Here is a 22,085-nt window from a genome sequence, read left to right as displayed (position 1 = left end):
TCTTAATTGTATAATATTCTGGTCAGAATCTGGTCTTTGTGATTTAGACTGGCAGGTGTTGTGACAAATCACAATCAGCATGATATTAACATAATGAGTCTTTACCTATTTAACTTATTTGCCTTTAAGGACAAATCAGCACATCCCCTTCCAAATGCAGTTTCTAATTTGAACACTAGGTGGCAAGAAATCTCAACAAACAAACTTTTACCTCCGACTGTCACATCAGACCCAGGACTTAAAACAGAAAACCTCTTCTGCAGTCATACTTTCAAAGTTTGCATTGCACTTGAAACATTTTTAACATGTCAAATAATCTGCACAGAAAATCTGTGAGCAGCCACAATCTTTACTGTCATGTGCAATTAATGTCCAAAAACCAACTTTTTCAGAAATCCAGATGGGTTTATCTTTGGTGTATAAAAACAAATTCATATATCACCAAACAAACAATATATACTATTTTCTCTTTTATTGAAGCAAAGTGGATCTAAATCTAGCCAAACTGAATAGGTTTAAAGAAACTAGATTTTTGATATGATAATTGATTTGATAGAAATTAAACATATTGTTACAGATAAATTAATGAATAAAAAGTGAGTACTAACCTTCAGCAGCGCCAGGGCTACATTGAAGATGATGTTCAGACCCTGGAAGAGAGAGGAGGATTAGATGAGAATACAGAAATGTGGCAAAACTACAACTGTCATGTGTATTTACAGGTTTTCAAGAGGTTTTATTATGAGTGTGTACAAATGTATGTATTTCTGATCCACTGAAAGTGCTATGCACAAACTGAATTTGACAGAACAAATAAAAATATGACTGAGATGTTTTGGAGTGGATGAAAAAAGGTATAATGGCAGTGTCTTCACTGCTGCTTGGGAAAGAGTTTTAATTTCTTTCCCAAATTTGGATTTGTGTCTTAATATTTTCTCGCTGAAGGCCAACCTGAGAATCTACAGCATATCTGTTAAGAGCGTTGGGATACTGTGCTGCAGATGCATTTTCTGATCTTCCTGATTTAATATGAATAGTAATACTGTCTTTTAAAACTTCAAAGAAACAGAAACAGTCATAACTTATTTGTTTGTCATTTACTTGAAAAAATGATGCAAAATGGCAAGGAAAGGGCAAGCAAAGAGAAAGTCGTTAGAAAACATAACTTCAGAGATGATATTTTCCCAGACAGGCCCTAAAAAGACCCAGAAAATATACTTAAAGTTTGCTCAGTCTTATGTATTGCATGCATTATGTTTCCATATAAATCCCTAATTATTGAAGCAGACTATTGTGTAGGAAGTTTTGTTTCTATTCACAGACATATGTACATTAATGCTATGACAACATGCTTTCCCTTCATCTTTTGTTTATACAATGCCTCCAATTTTGGCACAGACAGAAAGAAAATGTAAAGCTGATGTCAGCTCTGCATGGGAACACCCGTCTCCTTGGTCTCCGTGACAACCAGTTCACATGGCAACACAGAGCTAAAAATATCTGGACAGCTCTAAAAATAACCAGAGAAAGAGAAAAGAGAGGGGGAGCTCTGTCTCCAAACACACCTATCTTTGCAGGCCTCAAGATGGAGCTACAGCGCTGAGACAGGATCAAAGGTGTGTGTGAGAGAGAGGAAGATAATCTCAGAGTGTGCGTGTGTATCCGAGCAAGATGGATTCACACAGGAGCCAAGAGAGATAAACATACAGAAAGGGGAGATACGATGACACAGACTGGGAAGGTGACGAGGCAACAGGCCAAGGGAGGAATGAAGGTTCAGGACGACATGATGAGTACAGAGAAGTTTAAATGAGAGTCGAGCAGAGTTTAGTAGACAGAGACACAGAAGTATAAATTCTTTTGCAACTGCTTACCACCACAAAGTACAGCATAATTTTGGGCAGCACTGAATGGCCCAATCACATTTTTGTTGCTGTGGTCCTGATTACCAAATGTCTATAATCTATTCTGTCTGATGCACAGCCAATTTCGCTGGTATACCAGTATTCAGTTATTAAGTCAAACTGGACTAGTAACATTGCCTTTTATCACTAGGTGTCGCAGGTTACTCAGCTGCAGTGGAACATAAGAGCCCATGAATGAGAAGGTGGAGTTGCACATCAGTGAGTTTTCACAAGGCATTCCTGCACATTTCACAATAAAAGCCTTGCTAAGAAATGAAGGTAATGCTGTACAATTAATCACATTCAAATTTAAATTGCAATATGGCAAGTGCAATATCCAAATCGCAAAACCAGAATGCAAGGAAAAAGGGAAAATGAGACAACAGCATTATAATGAGGTACTGTAGTGCTGCAGAGATGCCCGGGCAGAAAAATCTTGTTCTCCCGATGAAAGAAAACAAGTTTGTTTTAGTACAGACACCAACAAACATCACATCATCACAACCTTTACATTTTTTTGTTCGGTGAACATGAGAACTGTAGTGCAAAACTGGTCAGTCTCATTAATTGTATAGGATATCTTGATTGCCGTTTTAGTCAAAATAATTGTGCAACCCTTATTGAAAGGTATTTGTCCGATAACATGCTAGAAGACCTTTAACTTGAAACAGAAACAGGAAGTGTTGAGTTTGTATCAACAGCTTAATAAAATACTCATCTGTTCTAATGCAGTTTAAAATCACGTTATGATGGTAGAGGGCTCAGTGGTCGATGAACGCCACGCATCATGATGGATGATGGCATTGTTCATCAGCCCAACTCTACAGCATAAACAGTAAGAGGGCAAACATGAGCAGATCAGAAAAAAAGTTTCGCACTTCTGCTACTGACAAATAGCTGGCTGACTGAGTGAGTCACATGACAGTTATCAGGGAAAAGGTTACATTAGAATTATATTTAAAATCTAAAATGATGAAGTGATTGCGTAAAATTCGGCAACGCAAACTAGTTAGCAACTAAGCGTGAAGACACTAACTGACTCCACCACCTCGCTGTTCCACATCCACCAGAGAATACAGTGTAAAGATGTGGTATTGGTTTAGCAGAATGATTTCATTAGCAGGTTTTTTGGATGTATTTAGCGTACAACTAGATAAATGAGGACGAGTTGTGTGGAAGTTTATGAGGGGATCTTTTGATATAGTTTTGGTATTTTAAAAAAAGAAGCGCCAACAACTTTATGAAGTCCGGACAGGATGTTTTGGATTCATGCAGCATTTTCTCTGAGTCAATACAAAGTAAGACGAGGTGAGTAATTGACATACAAATCATGTTTGGGATGAAGTCGTACTTTTGCTTACCTAATTAGCATGCAACAACTATACAAATACAGCTGAGATTTGACCTGTGTTTCTGGTCATCGTCGGTTTTCTCTATCGGCAACTAGAAAGCATTATGCCCAAACTCCCAATCACATATTTTTCATGAACATCGGCCAATTAACTACAATTATCCCTAGTTAAGCATTAATAACTGATGACTCTACAACGATTCACATATGACCTAAAAGATCTTCATGCAACATCATGGTGTGAGCTTGGGACTCCCCATCAATCGATAGAAATTAAGTCTTTTGTATTAGTGGCAAAACACGTCTCACTGTTTCAAGATATGTTGTTTAATGAGAAATAAAAAATAACAGACAGTTAAGTGAGGGGAAATTGTAGTAGAGAGGAAAAGAGTAAAAGAATTATCAAAGTAAACTGCCGAGTAGACTTCATCAAGGAAAAACAACAGCTGACTGAGGGAGTGATTAATAAAAGGAATGAGAAAAAAGCTCACAGAAAGGGAACAAGGACAGACGGGATAAAAGAAAGAACCGGAAACAAGGGGAAGATGAAAAAATGTGAATAAAGAGCAAACAAGTAAAGCTGGTGAGGAGAGCAAGCAATGACAGACAGCTGTATAAAGAAAGAGAAGCTAAGAGAAAAAAACAAAGAAAAGATACAGAGACGACTGCATAAATACATACAAGATTGAGCCAAAGAACACAGAATGAGAGACAGTAGAAGAAAGAAAACATGGAGCAAAAAAAGTTGTTAAAGAATTGGCAAGGAAAGAGAGAAATGACAGAGAGAGTAAACATGGTAAGAAAAGGATGATAGATAAAGGAAGCAATAAATGAGTGGGAGAAGATGATGGAGAGAGCCAAGAGGAGGAGGGCAGACAGAGAGGAGATGCAGGAGATGAGAATTCTGGTTTAACGAGCAGATTCTCATCATGCGGCTCATTGGGTGAGAAAGACCTGGGAAACTTTTAATTGTTCTGCCTGGGGCCAATAGGAGGACAGAGAGAGGGAGGGAGAGGAGGATGGAGGGGAGAGGAAACAAATAGGGCATCTGACTTTTGATGTTTTATGTAATGAGACATTTAAGAACAAGACAAAGACTGAAAAGATATTAAGACCACTGAACTTCTTTCTCGCTTTCTTTTTTCACACACAAACATAAAGTAACACATGAATCTACTCTGGTAGAGGGAGAGACAGTCAACCAATTTATGAATATTTGCTGAGTCACATGGAAAAAGGGGTCCCCCCCAGTGAAAGTCAGATTTTTAACCTTGCTAACATGTCCATGTGGTGTTTTTCATGTGTTTTAAGACATTAGGAGTGAAACAGACCACAGTCACCATGGTTTGAAACTGCAGTAAGCAAGAGCAGTCTCAAAAAGTTAAGATAGCTGAACTTTTTTTTTTTTGCAAAAACGACGTATCAGATACAATTTATAACTTCTTGCAGAGCATTTTATATTGTTTACAACATGAGTGGAGGTGGATCTTTCTGATATAACTCATGCTGTTGTTTTTGGCTAATGCCTCTTCCTTATTTGCTTATGCTAACTGTGGTGTTCCTCAAGGCTTCATTCTTGGCCCCTTGTTACTCTGGGTTCATATCATCCAAAAACAATATTTATTTTCCATAAGGACACAGCTGCAGGTTTTCACGTCTAGATAAGGGCCTCAGTCAGACAGTCCCAGTGCACCCTCATTACACATTTGGCTTCATCGGGTCTGTCTGGCAGCTCTACCTGCCACCTGATCCGACTCACCAGCAGGAGGTGATCAGTTGAAAGCTCTGCGTCTCTCTTTACCTGATCATAGAGTCGCAGATCAGATGATACGGCCAAATAAACAATGTGGATCATCACTCTTAAGGTGGTTTGGTACCAGGTCCGCTTATGAACTACCTTATGTTTGAACATAGTGTTTGTTTCTGACATTCACAAACAAAAAAAAATTATTGGGTTTCAGACTTGGACCACTTTGATTTCGTGTCTAATTACCGGTTTTACTCTCTGCATTTGTATTTGGTGTTTTGTTGAATTTATACATCATTTTGTTTTTCTTGTAAATTACTCTGTAGAATTTATATTCACGTTTTCAAAGTCACACAGACTCAGTGTGGTGCTGTTGACCTTAGTGTGCTACTGCCTGAAAGAAATTCAGTTTGAGCTTTTAAACATCATTTGGTTTTATTTTATGTTTTAGAGTTTTGTATCTTCACCCTGAATGCCAGTGTGTCAGAATGTGCTTCCTTAAGTCACCTGGCTTCTTATCACCACAAAAGAGCACATACAACAACATTGCAATTCTCTTAAGAAAGATCATGAATCGATGCAGAAAGGTCAATAATTGATTAGCACTAGCAATGGCAAAACTCTAAAAGCTTATGGAATATAAACATAGCTTGTAGGCGTCCGTCCTGTCATCTGTCGTCAAAATGTCTCTCACAATGTCAGTAAATTTAAACTAGATGGTGAAACATAATGGATGTAAACATGTGCTTCTGATTAAACTTGGCTACTTCTTGAGTTTTGGTGAGGATGGCTGAGCATGAGCAACAGCAGATGGATACAATCTGACCAACATCGCCTAGTTTAAAAGCTCGCATATGGAAGCATTTTGGCTTCTATGAAGTTGAAGGAAAAGGGAACTGGATAAGTGCATCAAAGAAGTTTCTAACTAACTGATTATTGATCATTACAAACATGCTGTTTTAAAAGTTTAAAAGTCACATAGTTAGAAAAAATAAATCATGTATAGAACTGAAAAATTTTGATGCATCAAGATGCATAAATAGTTTTATGATTGCAATGTAGCCCTTGGAATCGAACTGTGAGGTGCCAAGAGATTCCTTCTTACAGTTTGTTAATATTTTGAAAAAGTGATTCCTATCAAAAATAGAATGATTGACAGACAACAAGCGGGTAAACAAGTGCCTTCTGGGAGAAGGTCTTGTCAGAGAAGCTTTCTGTAAATATGTTTTTGAGCAAGAAACAAGCAGTGATCGGTATCAATCAAGTGTTTCTAATGACATTAAATCAGCGATCGCATCAACCCTTAAAAGCCTGATCACGCATCCCTATTGATTATATTGGGAAGCTTTTAGATCAAACCACAAAACAGATCAATGCCGGTGCTTGTTGCCACTGATAGCTGGTTGTTCGAGGTGCTGTAAAACTGAACCAACTCCTCTCTCTCCATCCTTCTATTTCCCCTTTTCTTTTCATGCCTCCTTCCTCCCACCTTGATGGTTTTCCACCTTATTTCCCAGTAACCACTGCCACTCTCACTGCTCTCATCTTTTGAGAAAGGTTGACCCTCCCCTCCTTGGACTCTGGACATTATAGCCCAAATCACTGTCCTTACACTCCCAATATACAGAGAGTCAAAGTGTACCTCACAGAGCAGCAGGTCAGTGATGTGGAAAACCATGCACAGGGGGAACTTGGCAGTGAAGAGGGTGAGGAACCACTGGGAGGCGTACATGTGTGCCTCCAGGTTCAGCTCCTGGAAGTGGGACCATAGGTCTGGAAGCTGTTCCTGTAGGAGCAGAGAGAAAAGAAAGCAGAGACCTGTGAGATAAAACAGCACTTACAACAACATGAAGATATGGCCTTGCTTGTCATTTCAATTTTACATTATTTCATTTGCACTTTATTAAATCATGTCGTCTCGCTGAGATGGTAATCTGTTTCAAAAGAGACCCAAGAACAAAGAAAAGTTTAAAAAAAACCCCACACAATTCAGTTCCATGTCCTGGCTGCCAAACACTCACAGACATTATTCATACATCACACACACTGTTAAACTTCCTGGTTAACATAAAAGCAAAAGGTTCTATATTACACAAAGCTAATAAACTACAATCACAAAATTTAATTCTTCTTCAGAAAAAAAGATCTGAGACTTTCCAGCATTGTTATTATATTATTCTCTGTACTTGACCATTGTCCTGTTTTTTTCCAGCTCCTCTTTTCTCACCATTTTTTGCTCTAGTTTATCGACTCATATACTTTTCTTTTGAGACAATAAGATTTAGTAACTCTTTATTTGATGGGTTGTGCAAAGGACTGTCTTGACACTGTCATAACCATGCCATGAACATGAAGGCGTCTTTAGGAATGCTTTTAACCACTTTTATTAAGTGTAATTTGGTCAATTATGTCATTTTTAATGCAAAGTTGACATTGTTTGAGATGTCTTTGTTATTGCAATTTGACATTAACCAAGACAACATAACCCGTCAGTGTCTTTCCCATGAAAACTTGACATTATCAAAATTAAATAAACTTTTTAAGGTCTTCTGTATGCAGTCCATTAAAAAAAATCTTAATCAATAACATTCTGACTTTAGCACATCATGTTATCTGGAGCTGATGATGGAAAAAACAAAGAGTGAACAATCACACTTCCTTCTTGTCCCTGTTGAGAGCTGCACATGCGCGGTACTGATCAGCACTTCCCCCGCCCATACTAGCGTCATCAGCATCAAGCTGCGTCTGGCTGGACTAGAGATCCCAGCCTGACCGTGACTGAACAGTGTCCAAGACTGACAGCTGATTAGGCAGCTACAGATAACAGCTGTGGTTACCTGCTTTAGCAACAAGTAAACTTACTAAAGCTGCAAAAACTAATCAATTATTAATCAACTATTAAATTAAGTACCAACTATTTTAATAATTGATTAGTCATTTTGAGTCACTTTTCAAGAAAAAATGTCCAAATTCTCTGACTGTATCTTCTCAAATGTAAGTACTTTTTGGTTTCTTTTATTCTTAGTATTGTTGGGTTGTGGACGGAGAGACATTTGAGGACATCACCTCGGGCCTTGAGAAACGCTCATCAACATTTTCCCCCCATTTTCGGACATTTTAGGGACCAAACAACTAATCAATTAATCAAGAAAACAATCAACAGATTGAGATCAAGGGAATTATTCAAGACACTGTTAGAAAGCGTCTGACAGTGTAGTAAAACTTAATGACATCGTTATGACAATTCCAAAATGTACCACTTTCATTGAAAGGAAAATGTACATGATACACTTATAATGGTCTCATGATGGCCAGTGTCAAAACCAACCACATATGACAGCGTAATGAATGTTAAAACATAAAGCTAAACAGTTTTTCTAAGTTTCATAATGTCAAGTTGCCACAACACAGACATCTCAAACAATGTCAACTATGCATTAAAAATTACATAACTGACAGAATAACAACAGTCAAAAACATTCATAAAGACTCATTCATGTTCATGAAAGGTGTCAAGACATGGTTATGGCAGTGTCATGACAGTCAACCACTTCAAATAAAGGCATACCGATCAAACATGTGGAGATGTAGCTGTAGCTTTCAAGTAGAAAAGTGTTGGAGTGTGTCTTGGCGTGCGTGCGTGTACAGTGAATAAAGGATTCAATTAGTCAGATAGTGATCCACTTTGGCAGCCAACACTTACCATGCCACATGACACCTGACTGGATCAGATAGTGAGCTCCCACCTGTGCGCTAATAATTAGCAGTCAATGCTAACATCCTTACATTGAGCGTATTTGGTCGATGCTAACTGAGTTGATCTTGATGCTGAGAGACGACTGCCTGCAGGGCCAGGATGGATTTCAGAGCCAAATTAAACTCTACTCAGTGAGTGGATTTAGGCTGTAATACCTGAGTGGGATGGGACTTTAAAAGCACCAGGATCATCAGCCCCAACAGACAGAGAGAATGCCGTTTAGCCTACAGAGACTACAAGTCTCACACACAGAGACTTAGAATTAATTCTTATTATATTCTTTTAAATTTTGTGACCAGAAACGAGTCAACAAGGCAACAACAAACATGTCGTCCCCCACGGATGATGCAATCACTTGTAACATGCTGTATTTAAATATGATCAAACTTGCCGTTCTTTTATGGAAAATGCAAATACATTTTGTGAGGCTATTTGTGCTGTCTGCTAGTCTTTTCTTTTCAGTGGCACACAGTATGAGTAACTGTTCAAACCCTGAATCCAATCATTAATTAAAAGGAAACGGCTGAAGGGACCTTCATTTTCAAGAAAGAAAAAAAATCTAATGTATGTTAATAGTCCTTGAGACTAGTCTGTACAACAAGAATAGTTGGACATGTGAGATGAACTTCATGGCATTTAAACCTATGATGTAGACAAAATGGCTGATTAGCATTTTTAATTCTGAGCTGTTATTGTAGTGCCCCCCACGGCCAAATCCTTTCAATTTCTGCCACTAAGTGAGGTGAGTTTAATCATTTCTTCAACTACAGCCAGAGGTGTCTGGAAAAAAAGTGTGATGAATGAATAGGAAACAGAGATCAATCAACAAGCTGGGAGTGACTTGTAGCAGAAGCCTTACAGAGGGAGTGGGAGGACCTATTTCAGGAGCCCCTGACTCCATATGTAAAGTTCCCATTGTTTTTCCCATTTTGCATGAGTCACAGTTACAGCCCTTCTATGACTTAGATTATTATGAACCTCTCCTGGTTAAATCATCAGTCCAAAAGACTGCCAAGAGCCTTGATTAAAAGTTGAAGCTACAAGCCTGTGAAGGCAAAAAAATAAGTTAACTATAGTCCCATATGCTCTGGACTAGTATTACTTGGGGATTTCAAGTTATCTGTAATAATTGAGGAGGTTGTCTGTGATCTCCCGTGCAAATTTACCATGTCTGTAATTTGTAAAAGAGTAAAGAGTTCAATGCAAATTACCTGCCATATTTTGCCACACAGAGGTCATGTGATAATATTAGTCCTGTGTTACCTGGCATCTCTGTGATTTGGGTCCCAAATATAAAACGCTGCACTACTAACCTGCATCAGCCTCTCCAGCTGGTAGAACTTGCAGTGAAGATCCTCGAAGTTGTTTTTGTAGAGAGCTCTGAGGCCGTACTCATACATGATTTTCACCAGCACACAGAAGGCCTGTTCCTCCGGCATCTGAAACCACATAGATAACCATAAAACTACATTTATAGCATTGTATATGTTCAACTGACTGTCCACAATGTGCTGTATATGTGTGGAGTATAGACAAATGCCTTGTCTTACTATGCCAAATTTCAAAATCTAAGGAGTTTTGACAGATGTTTATATTTTCCATATAGTCTGATACCGTACAGATATTCCACCAATTTCTTCGTTTAACTTCTGTTGTCCAGGTTGAGTCAAGTGCTCAGATTAAAAACAGTTTCTCCAGCTACTCCCAGGTTTTTGAACAGCTTCTTCCTTCAAAGGGAGTAACTATACTCTAATATGTAACATAATGATGATTCAGCAACCAGTATTGAATCCAAGGTATCAGTGTTTTTGAGTCATACCCAGCCTTAGCTCCTGCAAAGGAGGGCAGGGCACTTTGTTTGATCTCCAAACTACATTTGGTGGTCACAACAAGACAAGAAACAGATTCATTTTTTTCTTTTTTTTTAATCTATGTCTGCATTTCAGCTACAGTAGAGCTGTGCAACCAGACCAGGGCCAAATTTTATTTACAAAGTTTTAGTAATCCCCACCCATCTGCTCTTGAAAAGACAGATACAAAACAAATAACACACTTCATTTTCAGACACTGTTTGACTTGGTCTAAATAAATGCTGAAGAACAGAAGAAGGAGGTGAAGGTGCGACTGACGTGAAAGAACATACTTCAAAGTGTTTGCATGTGCAAGTTCAAGTGTGTGTTTATGTGAGTGATTCAGTGTTTCTGCGTGTTTCGGTGTGTGTGTTGCTTGGATGAATGAAGATAAGAGGCATGAGAAAAAGCTTAAAACGGTGTGTGTTTGTGTGGGTTTATTTCTCCTCTCTAACACACACACACACTCGCAGACGGTGAGGTTATATTTAATCAGAGTGACAGTATGTGTTTGGGGCTGAATGGGCTCCTGCAGGTAAACCTGAACCCCTATTAATATTCCTGACATCTCCTCCATAACCTCTCCCTTCTTCCTCTTCCTCCTCTATAACCCGTCTGCCTCATCCTCCTGTATAACCTCTCTTTCTTTTACTGCCGCTGCTGTCCCCTTTATCTCTCCCCCTCCTCCTCTTCTACGTTTACAGTCTCCTTCTCCGCCGTTACTTCCTCCAGTTCTCCTCAGCTCCTCGTGATTTGTCTTCGCTGAACTCCTCCAGGACTCTCCTAACCGTCTCTCCTCACCCCACCTCCTCCTGACCTCTCTTCTCTTCTCCACTCCTCCTCCTCCGTCTTCCTCCTCTTTAACCTCTACTGCCCTTGTCGTTTGGACCTCAACCAAACTTCCACCGGCCTCTCTCCTCCTTTTGGGACTCCCGCCTCCATGTGTCTACTCCTATGTCTCTCCTCCATCTGTCTTTTAACACCTTCCCCACATAAAAATTTAGGGTTATTTTACACAGACAAGTTGCAACACACTTTGAACAGACAAGAAACACTGAACTAAGCAAAGAGAGAATATACTTAAATATGTATGGGGTGGTGTATGTAGAGTAAGTCCTCTTTAAAAAGACAATTCACCCCAATATTACCCCTCCAGCCAATAGTGCTATTCATCCATGTAAATAGCTTTGGTGTGACTTGCAGAGTTTTGGAGAGATGTCTGCTTTTTCTCAAATATAATGGAACCAGAGGGCCCTTGTCTTATGTTGCTCAAAGCACCAAAGATACATTCGAAAAACTCAAAAGTAATGTCTCTTTTCAGAAATCATGACCCAGTTACGCAAGATAATCCACAGATCTTTTTGGTAGCAGTTTAATGTGCTTTCTTTCTTCTACAAAACCATTTAGTCCCATTATATTCAAGAGAAGGCAGACATCTCCACAGCCGATACATCCAAAACTTGGTAACTCACTCCAAAAGTATCTAGATGGATGGCAAGCAGTACAGGCAAGTAAAATATGTATTTTTGATTTGGGGGTGAATTGTCCCTTTAAAGAACCCTTGCTCTATGTACTCCACCTCTTCCATATTTAAGTATATTTTTTTTCTTTGCTTAGTTCAGTGATTCTTCATGTTGGAACTATTTTCTTTCTAGTAGAAAGCTCACGTTCACCTGTGTACGCACTAGGGGTGGGAATCTCTGGATGCCTCATCATTCGATTACGGTTCAGAGGACTACGATTTGATGATACAATAATTCTTGATGCATAAATAGCACTAGAGGCAAGATGGAAAATATGTATTTTTGATTTTGAGGTGAAATGTCCCTTTAAGAGTTGTGTGTCTGCCGCTGACCTTGAAAATAAATATGTCCACCTTTTTCCCACTCCTCATTTTCTGCTAGGCCTCTGTCACACTCTCTCACTCCCTCTATTCATCCACATCATTCAGCTATAAACTGTTTTCCAGTGGTCAGGAACTTTCTTTTCAGCCAGAGATGTAATTTCAAGTAGTTTTGAGCACTTTATCCAAAATCAAACCTTGAAAATACTTCACTGAAATAAGAGTGTTTTCAAAGATTGCCAGCAACAAATCATTTTAACACTGTTTCCCTTGCTAGACAGCTTCATAAATAATAGATGGTTGAACTAATTATTAATATTTAATTAATGTACAACGCCAGGTAACTATAGTGTCCAAGATGTCACGCAGGCACCCGCCACTAGCCGTGTTGCAGCTCTAGCAGGCAGCAGCGCCCTCTCCCCACCCACTGCCTGTATGTAAACAAGCGCGGTGGAAAGTGGGATAAAGATGAAATCCTGTAAAACCAGCACAGTTTGGCAGTATTTTGATGTAGAAAATGAAAATAAGGCAGGCTGTAGCAGAATAAATTGACATATAGCCACTCGACCAGAGCAATGAGTTCCCACATTCAGCACAGGCATGTGGATGTTAACCTGCAAGGAGAGCAGGCTATTAGTGCTACCACTGCTAATGTTAGCCACACTTGGAACAAGAATATGGTACTGCTTTCTTAGTGTTTTTTTTTTTACTTTTAGACTAGCTGTGTAAAGTTGACTCATATTGCTATTATTTTGGCAGATACTGTGATTGCAATATGAGTCATGAGTTTAGTGGGATTGTTAATGTCTGTATTCAATTTTCACTGAATGTTGTTTTTAATTATATGGTTTTTGCTGTGGTCTGTATTAAACAAGCATGTTGTGTTTCGTCTGGAGAACATTGCGGCTCAGGGCATAGCTGTATTAACACAATGCTTATAATGTTCTGTTCTGACCATGACAAGGCAGAATCAGTGGAAGGATGGAGGACAAGTTAACTCACATGCAGCAGGAGAACAGCAGCGAGGAACGACTGACCCTGGCAATAACCAATCTCTTCATCATAGACTGAGTAGGCCTGCAAAAGAGAAAGAATAAGAGAGACAAGAAAAATTCATTTTGGTTATTTTATCAGCAAAACATCAGAGGTGACTGACATTAATCAAGGCTGTATATAATGTATAAATGAATGCTGTAATGTTAAAAGATCTCCATATTTTCACATTAACACGATCTTCTATAAACTGAAGAATGTTCACCTTCTTTAGGCTGATAAACACTGAGGTAAAAACTAGAATTCAACAGATTAATCAGTTAAGTCACAGCCGATGGCTGCACTGCCTCTACCAGTTACATGAAAATGTGATGAGCTGTTTTTCATGGAGAAAAAATTGCTGCCACCTAGATTTATTTATTAATTACTTTATTTTTTTTATTCTTGATGTTCAGTTCCAGATGCATATATTTATTACTTTGGATTTGATGATCAGTCATCCAGAATTTATTTTATTTTTTCACATATCATTTGGCCTTTAAAAATCCACTCTCAGTACAAACATTATCAAAAAGCATGACAGCCAAACAAAACCATAACTTATTAGCATCAAAAAGTCAACATTTTGGAGACAAGAGTTTTGTTTGAGAGTGGTGATAAATGAAACTGTAATAATTTGTGAGACAGACAGAACAGTGATGTCTGGTGGGGCGCAACTAAATTGGTCTTTTAGTGGGAGGATCAACAACAGTCTCACAAATGTTAACAGCCACATAACTGTACAGTGTGGGTGTTTTGAACAAGCTGATTGTTGATTGTTCTGTACATGTGCTAATGACATATCCCATTAACAGTGGAACTCTTAAATACTATAACAGAACCATGGAAGTTACTGATGGGAGTGTGAATATTTTTCACATGGCTGGCAACATCAAACGTAACAAGGGTTGAATATTCTATTATATTATATTCTGTTTCCCATATAAAATCTGACACACATTTAAAACTATGGCACTGATTTTTTTGAAAAGCCTTTTCAAAATTCGAGAACTATAAAAGAGCCAATCTGAAGGAGTATGATTGCTTGATTTTTTTTCATTTCATTCACACAAAGTGCCCAACCCTCATCTGTTTATAAGATGCCAAAAATACAGTTGCAGTGTTCAAACAATTCATTGCATTTCTTTTCCTTATGAAATTAGTTCGTTTTACAACTTGTTTTTTAACAGAATATTCTGCTTTCTTTCCCAAGCTTGACAAGTTGTCTATTACAAAAATGTTCCCTTCCTAAAGCACTTAAGTCTTTCATAATCATCCATTCAAAAGAAATCAACATAAATCGAAGGCATTTTAGTAAAAAGTACACCCCTTATGTCCTTGCAGGCAGGACAGCAAAACAAAAACAGAGATGTTTCCTTATTTTTCAGCTGGCACAGGATCCAGGGTCCAGGGTTCCCCTCCTAGTTCCCCTCCAACATTTGCTTTTTGACAAATTTGCTGCTAACATCATAAACAACCTGTTTGCACCCTTAAAGGGACGATTCACACCAAACTCAAAAAAGCATATTTTTCCTCTGGCCTGCAGTGCTATTTATCCATCTAGATTGTTTTAGAGTGAGTTGCAGAGTTTTGTAGATATTTCTTTCTGTTAGAAAGAAAGTAGTTCCAGTAGATCCTAAATTAGCTCTGGTAGATTCTATTGCAGGAATAAAGTAGTTCCTACATGTATCTGCTCACAACAAAGTCTGTGGATTATCTTGAGCAACTTAGTCATGAATTTTTGGAAAGAGACGATGTTTTTTTAATTTATAATTAACCACAAGCTGAGTGCTATTTAGTTCCATTTTGTAGGAGAGAAGTCAGACATCTTTATGGCTGATATCTCCAAAACTCGGCAACTCAAACCAAAAAAATCTAGATGGATAAATATCACTACAGACCAGAGGAAAAATATGTATTTTTGATTTTGGGGTTAACTTTCCCTTTAAACTCTGGCAGTCTTATGTACATGTTACCACCATCTTTGTCAGGTACATACGGTGTTATCATTTTTTACCCATTGTTTACCCAGCAAAGTGAGTTTTCTGAATACTTTTCTGCTACTTGTCATTTTACACAGTTACAAACATTCACACTAATGGGCTGAATAGCTCAATCACAGGGTAATACAGTTACACCAGTCAATGAACAACTCCACTGCAGCTATTGGATTTAGTGTCTTGCACTTTAGTATTGAGGGAGGGATAAGTGTCAGCCTGTGGTTTAACAGCCCATCAGTATAACGTGTTCAATAATGCTGCAATACGTATGTGCTGTCTAATATATGTTATGTTAGACCGTGCAAAACAGTAATTCTTGAGTATACTGTGACCATGTGGTACGGAAATATTTTTAATATGCTCAGGAATTTCGACTACCTTTTAAAAGTCTGGAACAAGTCATTTCTATGCCATTTGATCTTAAAAGCTTAGTGCCTTGTTGATCTAGAGCATCAGCACATACAGAGGACATTTCCTAAGAGACAGTTTCTCTCCACTACAAGAGTTGTTCTTTCAGATGAATTTCCCAGGGGAATGTCTCTCTCTCTCTCTCTCTCTGTCTTTGGTTTTCCCTTTGTCAGTGTCAACCTCTCTCTTTCGTACTATTTTCCTCTCTGAGGCATCTATTCACTAAATGCTGAACTACAGCTAATAACGTAACACCAAAATTCCACATCCACTTTGAGAAATAGACTTTCTAAGGACAAGCACAGCAATGATTAAGGAGTATTATTGTTCAGTCAATGAGAAATTATTTGACATACAGTATATCTGGAAAACAGTATATCTTTTTTTCAAATACTTTTTGAGCTTTTATGCCTTTATTTCATGGGATAGCTGAAGTGAAGACAGGAATAGAAGAGAGAAAGTGGGGGTATGACACACAGACAAGGGCCACAGGCAGGAGTCAAACCTAAGGCTGCTGCAGAGGACTCACAGCCTTAACACACGGGGCGAACACTTCATCAACTGAGCTACCAGGTGACCACTTTGCATGATCTTCACCTAGGTTGCTACCATAGAGATCTGCAGGAATGAGTCCTAAAACTTGGAGATAAGTTAGCATATTAGCACTTCCATGTCCCTCATTTCTTTTTTTTTATTTACCTGAAAAAAGATCTGTGTTTAACACAAGCTAAAGAATTTTGAAGCTCCTACATGTCTTAAAAAAGACGTTTGTTAACAAATAGCTAAATGAGACTAAGGTTATCAGGGACACTTAACCTGATCACGCCGAGCAATTGTCACTATACTATAATACTGTGCTACAAAGTTTGAATTAAGAAATTCACACCATACTTCATGTCATCCCTACCTTGGCACTTAACATAGGGGTAATGCTTCCCAAATGATCGCTGAAAAATACATTTGGAGTGAGGAAATGCACTAGCCACCTCACTGGTGGTGTAACAGTAAGCAATTACCAACATTAACCAACATAAACTACTATGTTCTGAAGAAACGCTTCACAAACACATAACAGACATTAACCAAAATGCATTTTGAAACATAAAATAGCAAACTTCAACTCTGAGAAATGCATCATTGTAAATGAGGCCTGTCACTCAGCATTATATGCACTGCACGTGAATGTCACAACTCACAAGCCACAATCCTGCAGTGCCCCACAATGGTAGGAGGACAGCATTACACAACGGGACATGAATTTTAACAAGCTTTCCCAACTCTGAAACTCTGACTGGATGTGAACATAAACACAGTCCATCAACATCAACTGACACAGAACTTTTCAGAACTAAACTTATAATAATACCTGTTATAATCATGATTAGTGTTGGGCGATTGGACAAATATATCATCTATCCACGATGGGCTGAATTCATTGCCAGTTGCTTTTTTTGGCCGATATTTAGGGCGATATTTGTCATTTTATTCTGCTAATGTAATGGTCTGCAGAGCGACAGCCTCTGCTCTGCACTGCGTTCTCATCCAGTGGCAGCAGTCCACACCCACTCAGCCGACCATGAGTGAGCTAAGCTGGGTGATGAGTGAGTGGAAAACAGCCTGCAGTCAGACTCTTTACACTCTTTTCACGTGGGGAATTAAGGACTTACTTTGACCAAACCAGAGCTGGTGATTATTGGAAGAGTGGACAGACTAACAAAGATGGTTTTGGTGAGTTCTACATGTTTTTCTGTTGAGTTTGAATTAAGTGTGTTTTCCGAGGAGTTAACAAGCCAATTAAGGTCGTCTTAGTTCGATACAAGAGAGAAACTTGAATTTAGATGGTTTACAGTTGTATTTCTCAGTTTAAAATGGAAAATAAGTGTGAGAACATGTCATTTCTAGACAGTTTGTGAGTTTATTTTGTGTACTAGATGAAGTGAATGTACGCAGCATGCGAAACATAGTGAATATGCTGCTTGCGCACATCTTCCAGCTGAGACCCGAGAGGACAGGAGGAGGTGGGAGTGGGGATGATGATATTGCCAATTGCTGATGGATGGGCTGACGATGATCATTTGGAAAATTTTAACATATCGCCCAACTCTGATTATGATCATAATAATCATAATAAAAAAGTGGATTAGTGCATCTCTAGTTATTATAAAAACAATCATTGTAACAGCTATAATATTAGAGGCCTGAATTCACTATCACAGCACCAATACAACATAAAAAATGTGCATCAGTTACTGTGGAGACTAGCTGCCATTAACAAACCAAGCTAAGCCTGAGGTAGGAAGTCCTAATCCACTGCCCCTGTTAAAGCCTGATTGATTTTACACAGTAAGGCAAAGAAACCCAAGTCACACCACAACACAAAACTTCTCACTGCAGTCCTAAGAGAAGAGGGGGCCTGTCCAATGTAAGAAACCTGGCTGCTTCAATCATTAAAGTATGGAAGACAGACCAAGGAGAGTAACCTTCAGATGACCGTTCAGGAGAGCTGCTGTCTCAAAACAGTCGGTAGTTGACACACCCCACAAATCATGTTAATGAGCAAACAGACAGGCCTTTTCACAGTGTAAACAAGGATCCAGGGAGAGGTAAAAGTGTCTAAAACCATTCGACCTACACTGTTTTTAATGGGGGAGAAGGTGAAGACCGTTACACACAGCTTCAGCTCTTATCTGCCTGCATCCTTGCAAGACATACAGGCTGGAAGTAAAACACATTAACTCTGAAGAGCAAATCGTGATTCCAATGCCTGCCTAAGTGGGAGGCATCAGCAGTAAGTGGGGCACCAAACAGGTGAGACCAAAGTCCATTCTAACACAAACCACCTCCCCTGACCTCCAAATATAAGCTGTGGGTAAACCAGCAGACCTACAGAACAATCACACCAATACTCTGTGCAGTACTATTTTACTGCATTTTATTGCTGTTTCATGCAATATTAACTTCACATTTGTGTGCAATATTACTTTTCATTATTATCATGAATGATGTACCATATTATGTTTATATCATGCAAAATATCATGTGCAATATTTCTTTTATCTTTTTCATTCTTATTATCATTGTATATCATGCACAGTATTATGTTTATATTTATTATTATAATATATAACAGTAGGTCTGGTATTATGTGAAATATTATATAAATATATGTGAAATAAGTTCATTATTGGGTAAAATAATACTTTTTATTACTTGTCAGTATCACTGTAAATATTACTTTCAGTGTCATTGCCAGTATGACTTTTCCATTTCATTTATTCAGTGTTGTTTTGCATTTACACCTTGTGCACATCATATTTTATATTTTACTTTACATTTAATGCTTGAGAGGGATTTTCTTAAGGATTAATAAAGTCAGTGTTTCTACACTTTTTCCAAAGTTAAATTCAAGCACTTTTCAAGTATCTTCAAGGTGCATTTTCAAGCTTTTCCTGCATCTCACAGCTGTGGTAAATGACGTATTTATATACATTTAAAAGCATATAACAAAAACAAGCATATAAAACAAAGTTTTTTTTATTTTATTTCAAAGTTTGTAAGTAGACTTGGCATCCTATTTATCATAGCTGAGCCTTCAATGTCAATGAAATGTTTTTGAGCAAAAGCAATTAGGCTCTCTCTGAGTTATTTTATTTCTTTATCTACAGAGTGAACCGTCCAGTCAGAAATTAATATAAAATAATGCAGTGACATGTTCAAGCAGTTTTGAGCACTTCATTCAAAATCCAAGCACTTTCCAAAATGTGAAAACACTACAGTAAAATTCAAGTGTTTTCAAGGATTTCCAGCACCTGTAAGAAACTTGTGAAGTTCTTTCTTATCTTAAAACGTTTGCAATGACAGCAGCATCAGAATCGAGCATGAACCTAGAGAACATAGAACAGATATCCTTACAATCTTACAATGTCATTTAGCAGATGTTTTTATCCAAGGCAGCATACAACTGAGAGCTGGTATAACATAAGCAAGGATCTAGTCACTAGAAAACAACACGAGTAAGTGCCACGAAGCAAAGTTCAACTCTGACAGGACGCAGGTGCCTACAGGCAGTGCCAGTGGCAATGTGCATAGAGTGCATAAGATGCATTGGATTTTTTTGTTGCTGTATACACACACACACACACAGACACACACACACACAGACACACACACACACAGACACACACACACACACACACACATATTTATATATATCTTGTGCAGTAAAACAAGTGCAAAGGTGTTCATGAAAGAGCTGGATCTTCAGTGAGGGACTCTACTGATCGAACATGGTTTGGTATCTCATTCCACCATCGGGGAGCCAGTCTAGCTAGCGACCTGTTGTGGTGGTTGAATCAGGCACCTTTCATTGGCAGAGCAAAGAGAATGGGAGGGAGTGTAGATCTGGATGAAGTTTTCTGTGCAACTAAAGTGTCAGGGTTTTGACTTTGATGCGGTCTGCAACTGGGAGCCTGACATGGAGGCCTGACAGTTAAGAGTTGCAGTAGAGTAGGGTCTGACAGGTAGAGTCTGATCTTCCTGATGTTCTACAGAGAAAAATGGCAAGACCGAGCAATCGAGGCCACATGGACCTTGAACGTTAGTTGGTCATCAATCAAGACACCCAAGTTTTGGGCAGACCTTATAGGTGCAAGCTGAGTGGAATCCAGTTGGAGACTGATCTCTTGTTGTACAGAGGGACTGGCTGGGATGATAAGGAGCTCAGTCCTGGAGAGGTTCAGCTGAAGGTGATGTTCTTTCATCCATGCTGCAATATCAGCAAGGCATGACAAGATGCAAGCAGAAACCGCGTGGTCTGACAGGAAAAGCTGGGTATCACTGGCAATGGTATGAGAAACCATGGGAGTGGATTATTACACCATGTGAGGTAGTGTATATTGAGAAGAGAAGAAGGCTGAGCACTGACCCTTGAGGAACCCCTGTAGATAAATTGTGCAGTTTGGACGCCCCCCTCCCCTCTAAGATACTCTAAAATATCTCCCTGAGAGGTAGGACATGAACCAGCGGAGGGCAGATCCTGAGATACCAAGCTCAGTGAGTGTGGAAAGGAGGATTTGGTAGTTAACTGCGCCAAATGCAGCTGACAGATCTAACAGCAGTAGAGCTGATGACTGACCAGCAGATCTAGCCGAACGCAGTGATTCTGTTACTGACAGGAGTGCAGTCTCGGTAGAGTGACCCTCTTGATTCGGGTCATTCAGGTTGTTCTCGGAGAGGAATGCAGACACTTGATTAAAGACTGTGTGCTAAAGCATTTTAGACAGGAAGGGGAAGAGTGAAACCAGTCTGTAGTTTTCAACCTGGGCTTGGTTAAGTGTAGGTTTTTTTAGCAGTGGGGTGACCCAAGCTTGCTTAAATGCAGCAGAGAACACACCTGCTGTAAGTGATATCCTGTAATCATGTAGTGTGATGGTGTATGGAGTTCAATGAAACACACTATTTAACTTAAACATCCTCAAATATAATGTGTTTAATGTGGCCGTATCCAGAGCAACTTGAAATGATTAAGCTGGTAGTGGTTCAATATCTTCCTCGCAGATATTTTGGCAGGATGCTCACGATTTGATGGACACATTAACTTCAGATACAGTCAAACCTCCGTACATTGGGTTAAAAGATTCTCTCCCCCTTTACATGCTTGAAAAATGAGTGTGGACGTCCAGAGCTCCACTGCTGATCTGTTCGGCTAATTTGGGGTTTGATGTGGAGGTAATGGAGAAGTCTTGCAGAGCTGTCTGGAGTGTAATCTACAAGCTGACATGCTTGATGGAGTGTGGCATTCACATGTCCCCAACTCGGCTGGGAGAAGTGCATGCTGACAGATGGATGGGGGAGGTCCTGGTGGGTGAAATCTAAATTTGTTAGCCTGAGCACATAATAGGCTCAGAGGGGTGGATTATTACAATCTATATGCAGAGTTTTGCATAACCAATGAACACAGGCTTTTTTATTCTTCTATATGTGTATAACTTTAGAGTAAACCCTTCTGACAATAAAAGTATGGTAATTATTGTCCAAAAGCCATGCTAAATGTAAACCACTGCACCTATAATATAATCCCAGTACAATTCCTGAAATAAAAATTTCACTTTGGGCTCTGGGAAATCGTGATGAGCTTTTTTTTTTTTTTTTTTTTTTTTTTTTAACAAATTTTTAACATTTTAAAGACTTCACC

At 38.8% G+C, this 22,085-nt stretch overlaps 1 protein-coding gene across 2 annotated transcripts in view; it reads right to left on the bottom strand.

Annotated features, from left to right (window-relative positions):
- The window catches only part of rabgap1l (RAB GTPase activating protein 1-like), a 162,980-nt gene that overhangs the window by 36,261 nt on the left and 104,634 nt on the right, over window positions 1-22,085 (bottom strand). For both annotated transcript variants that reach the window (XM_084723124.1, XM_084723125.1), the window contains exons 15-18: window positions 13,455-13,529; window positions 10,073-10,198; window positions 6,645-6,788; window positions 609-650 (exon numbers count right to left, since the gene is read on the bottom strand). In XM_084723124.1, the coding sequence (XP_084579250.1) occupies window positions 609-650; window positions 6,645-6,788; window positions 10,073-10,198; window positions 13,455-13,529 (387 nt within the window). The remainder of the gene's footprint in view (window positions 1-608; window positions 651-6,644; window positions 6,789-10,072; window positions 10,199-13,454; window positions 13,530-22,085) is intronic.

This window comes from Lutjanus erythropterus, chromosome 7, assembly GCF_056507025.1.
Source record: "Lutjanus erythropterus isolate fLutEry1 chromosome 7, fLutEry1.hap2, whole genome shotgun sequence".
Classification (NCBI taxonomy): Eukaryota; Metazoa; Chordata; class Actinopteri; order Lutjaniformes; family Lutjanidae; genus Lutjanus; species Lutjanus erythropterus.
The sequence above is the reverse complement of the archived record's forward strand: the minus strand, read 5'-3'. Positions and strand labels throughout refer to the sequence as shown.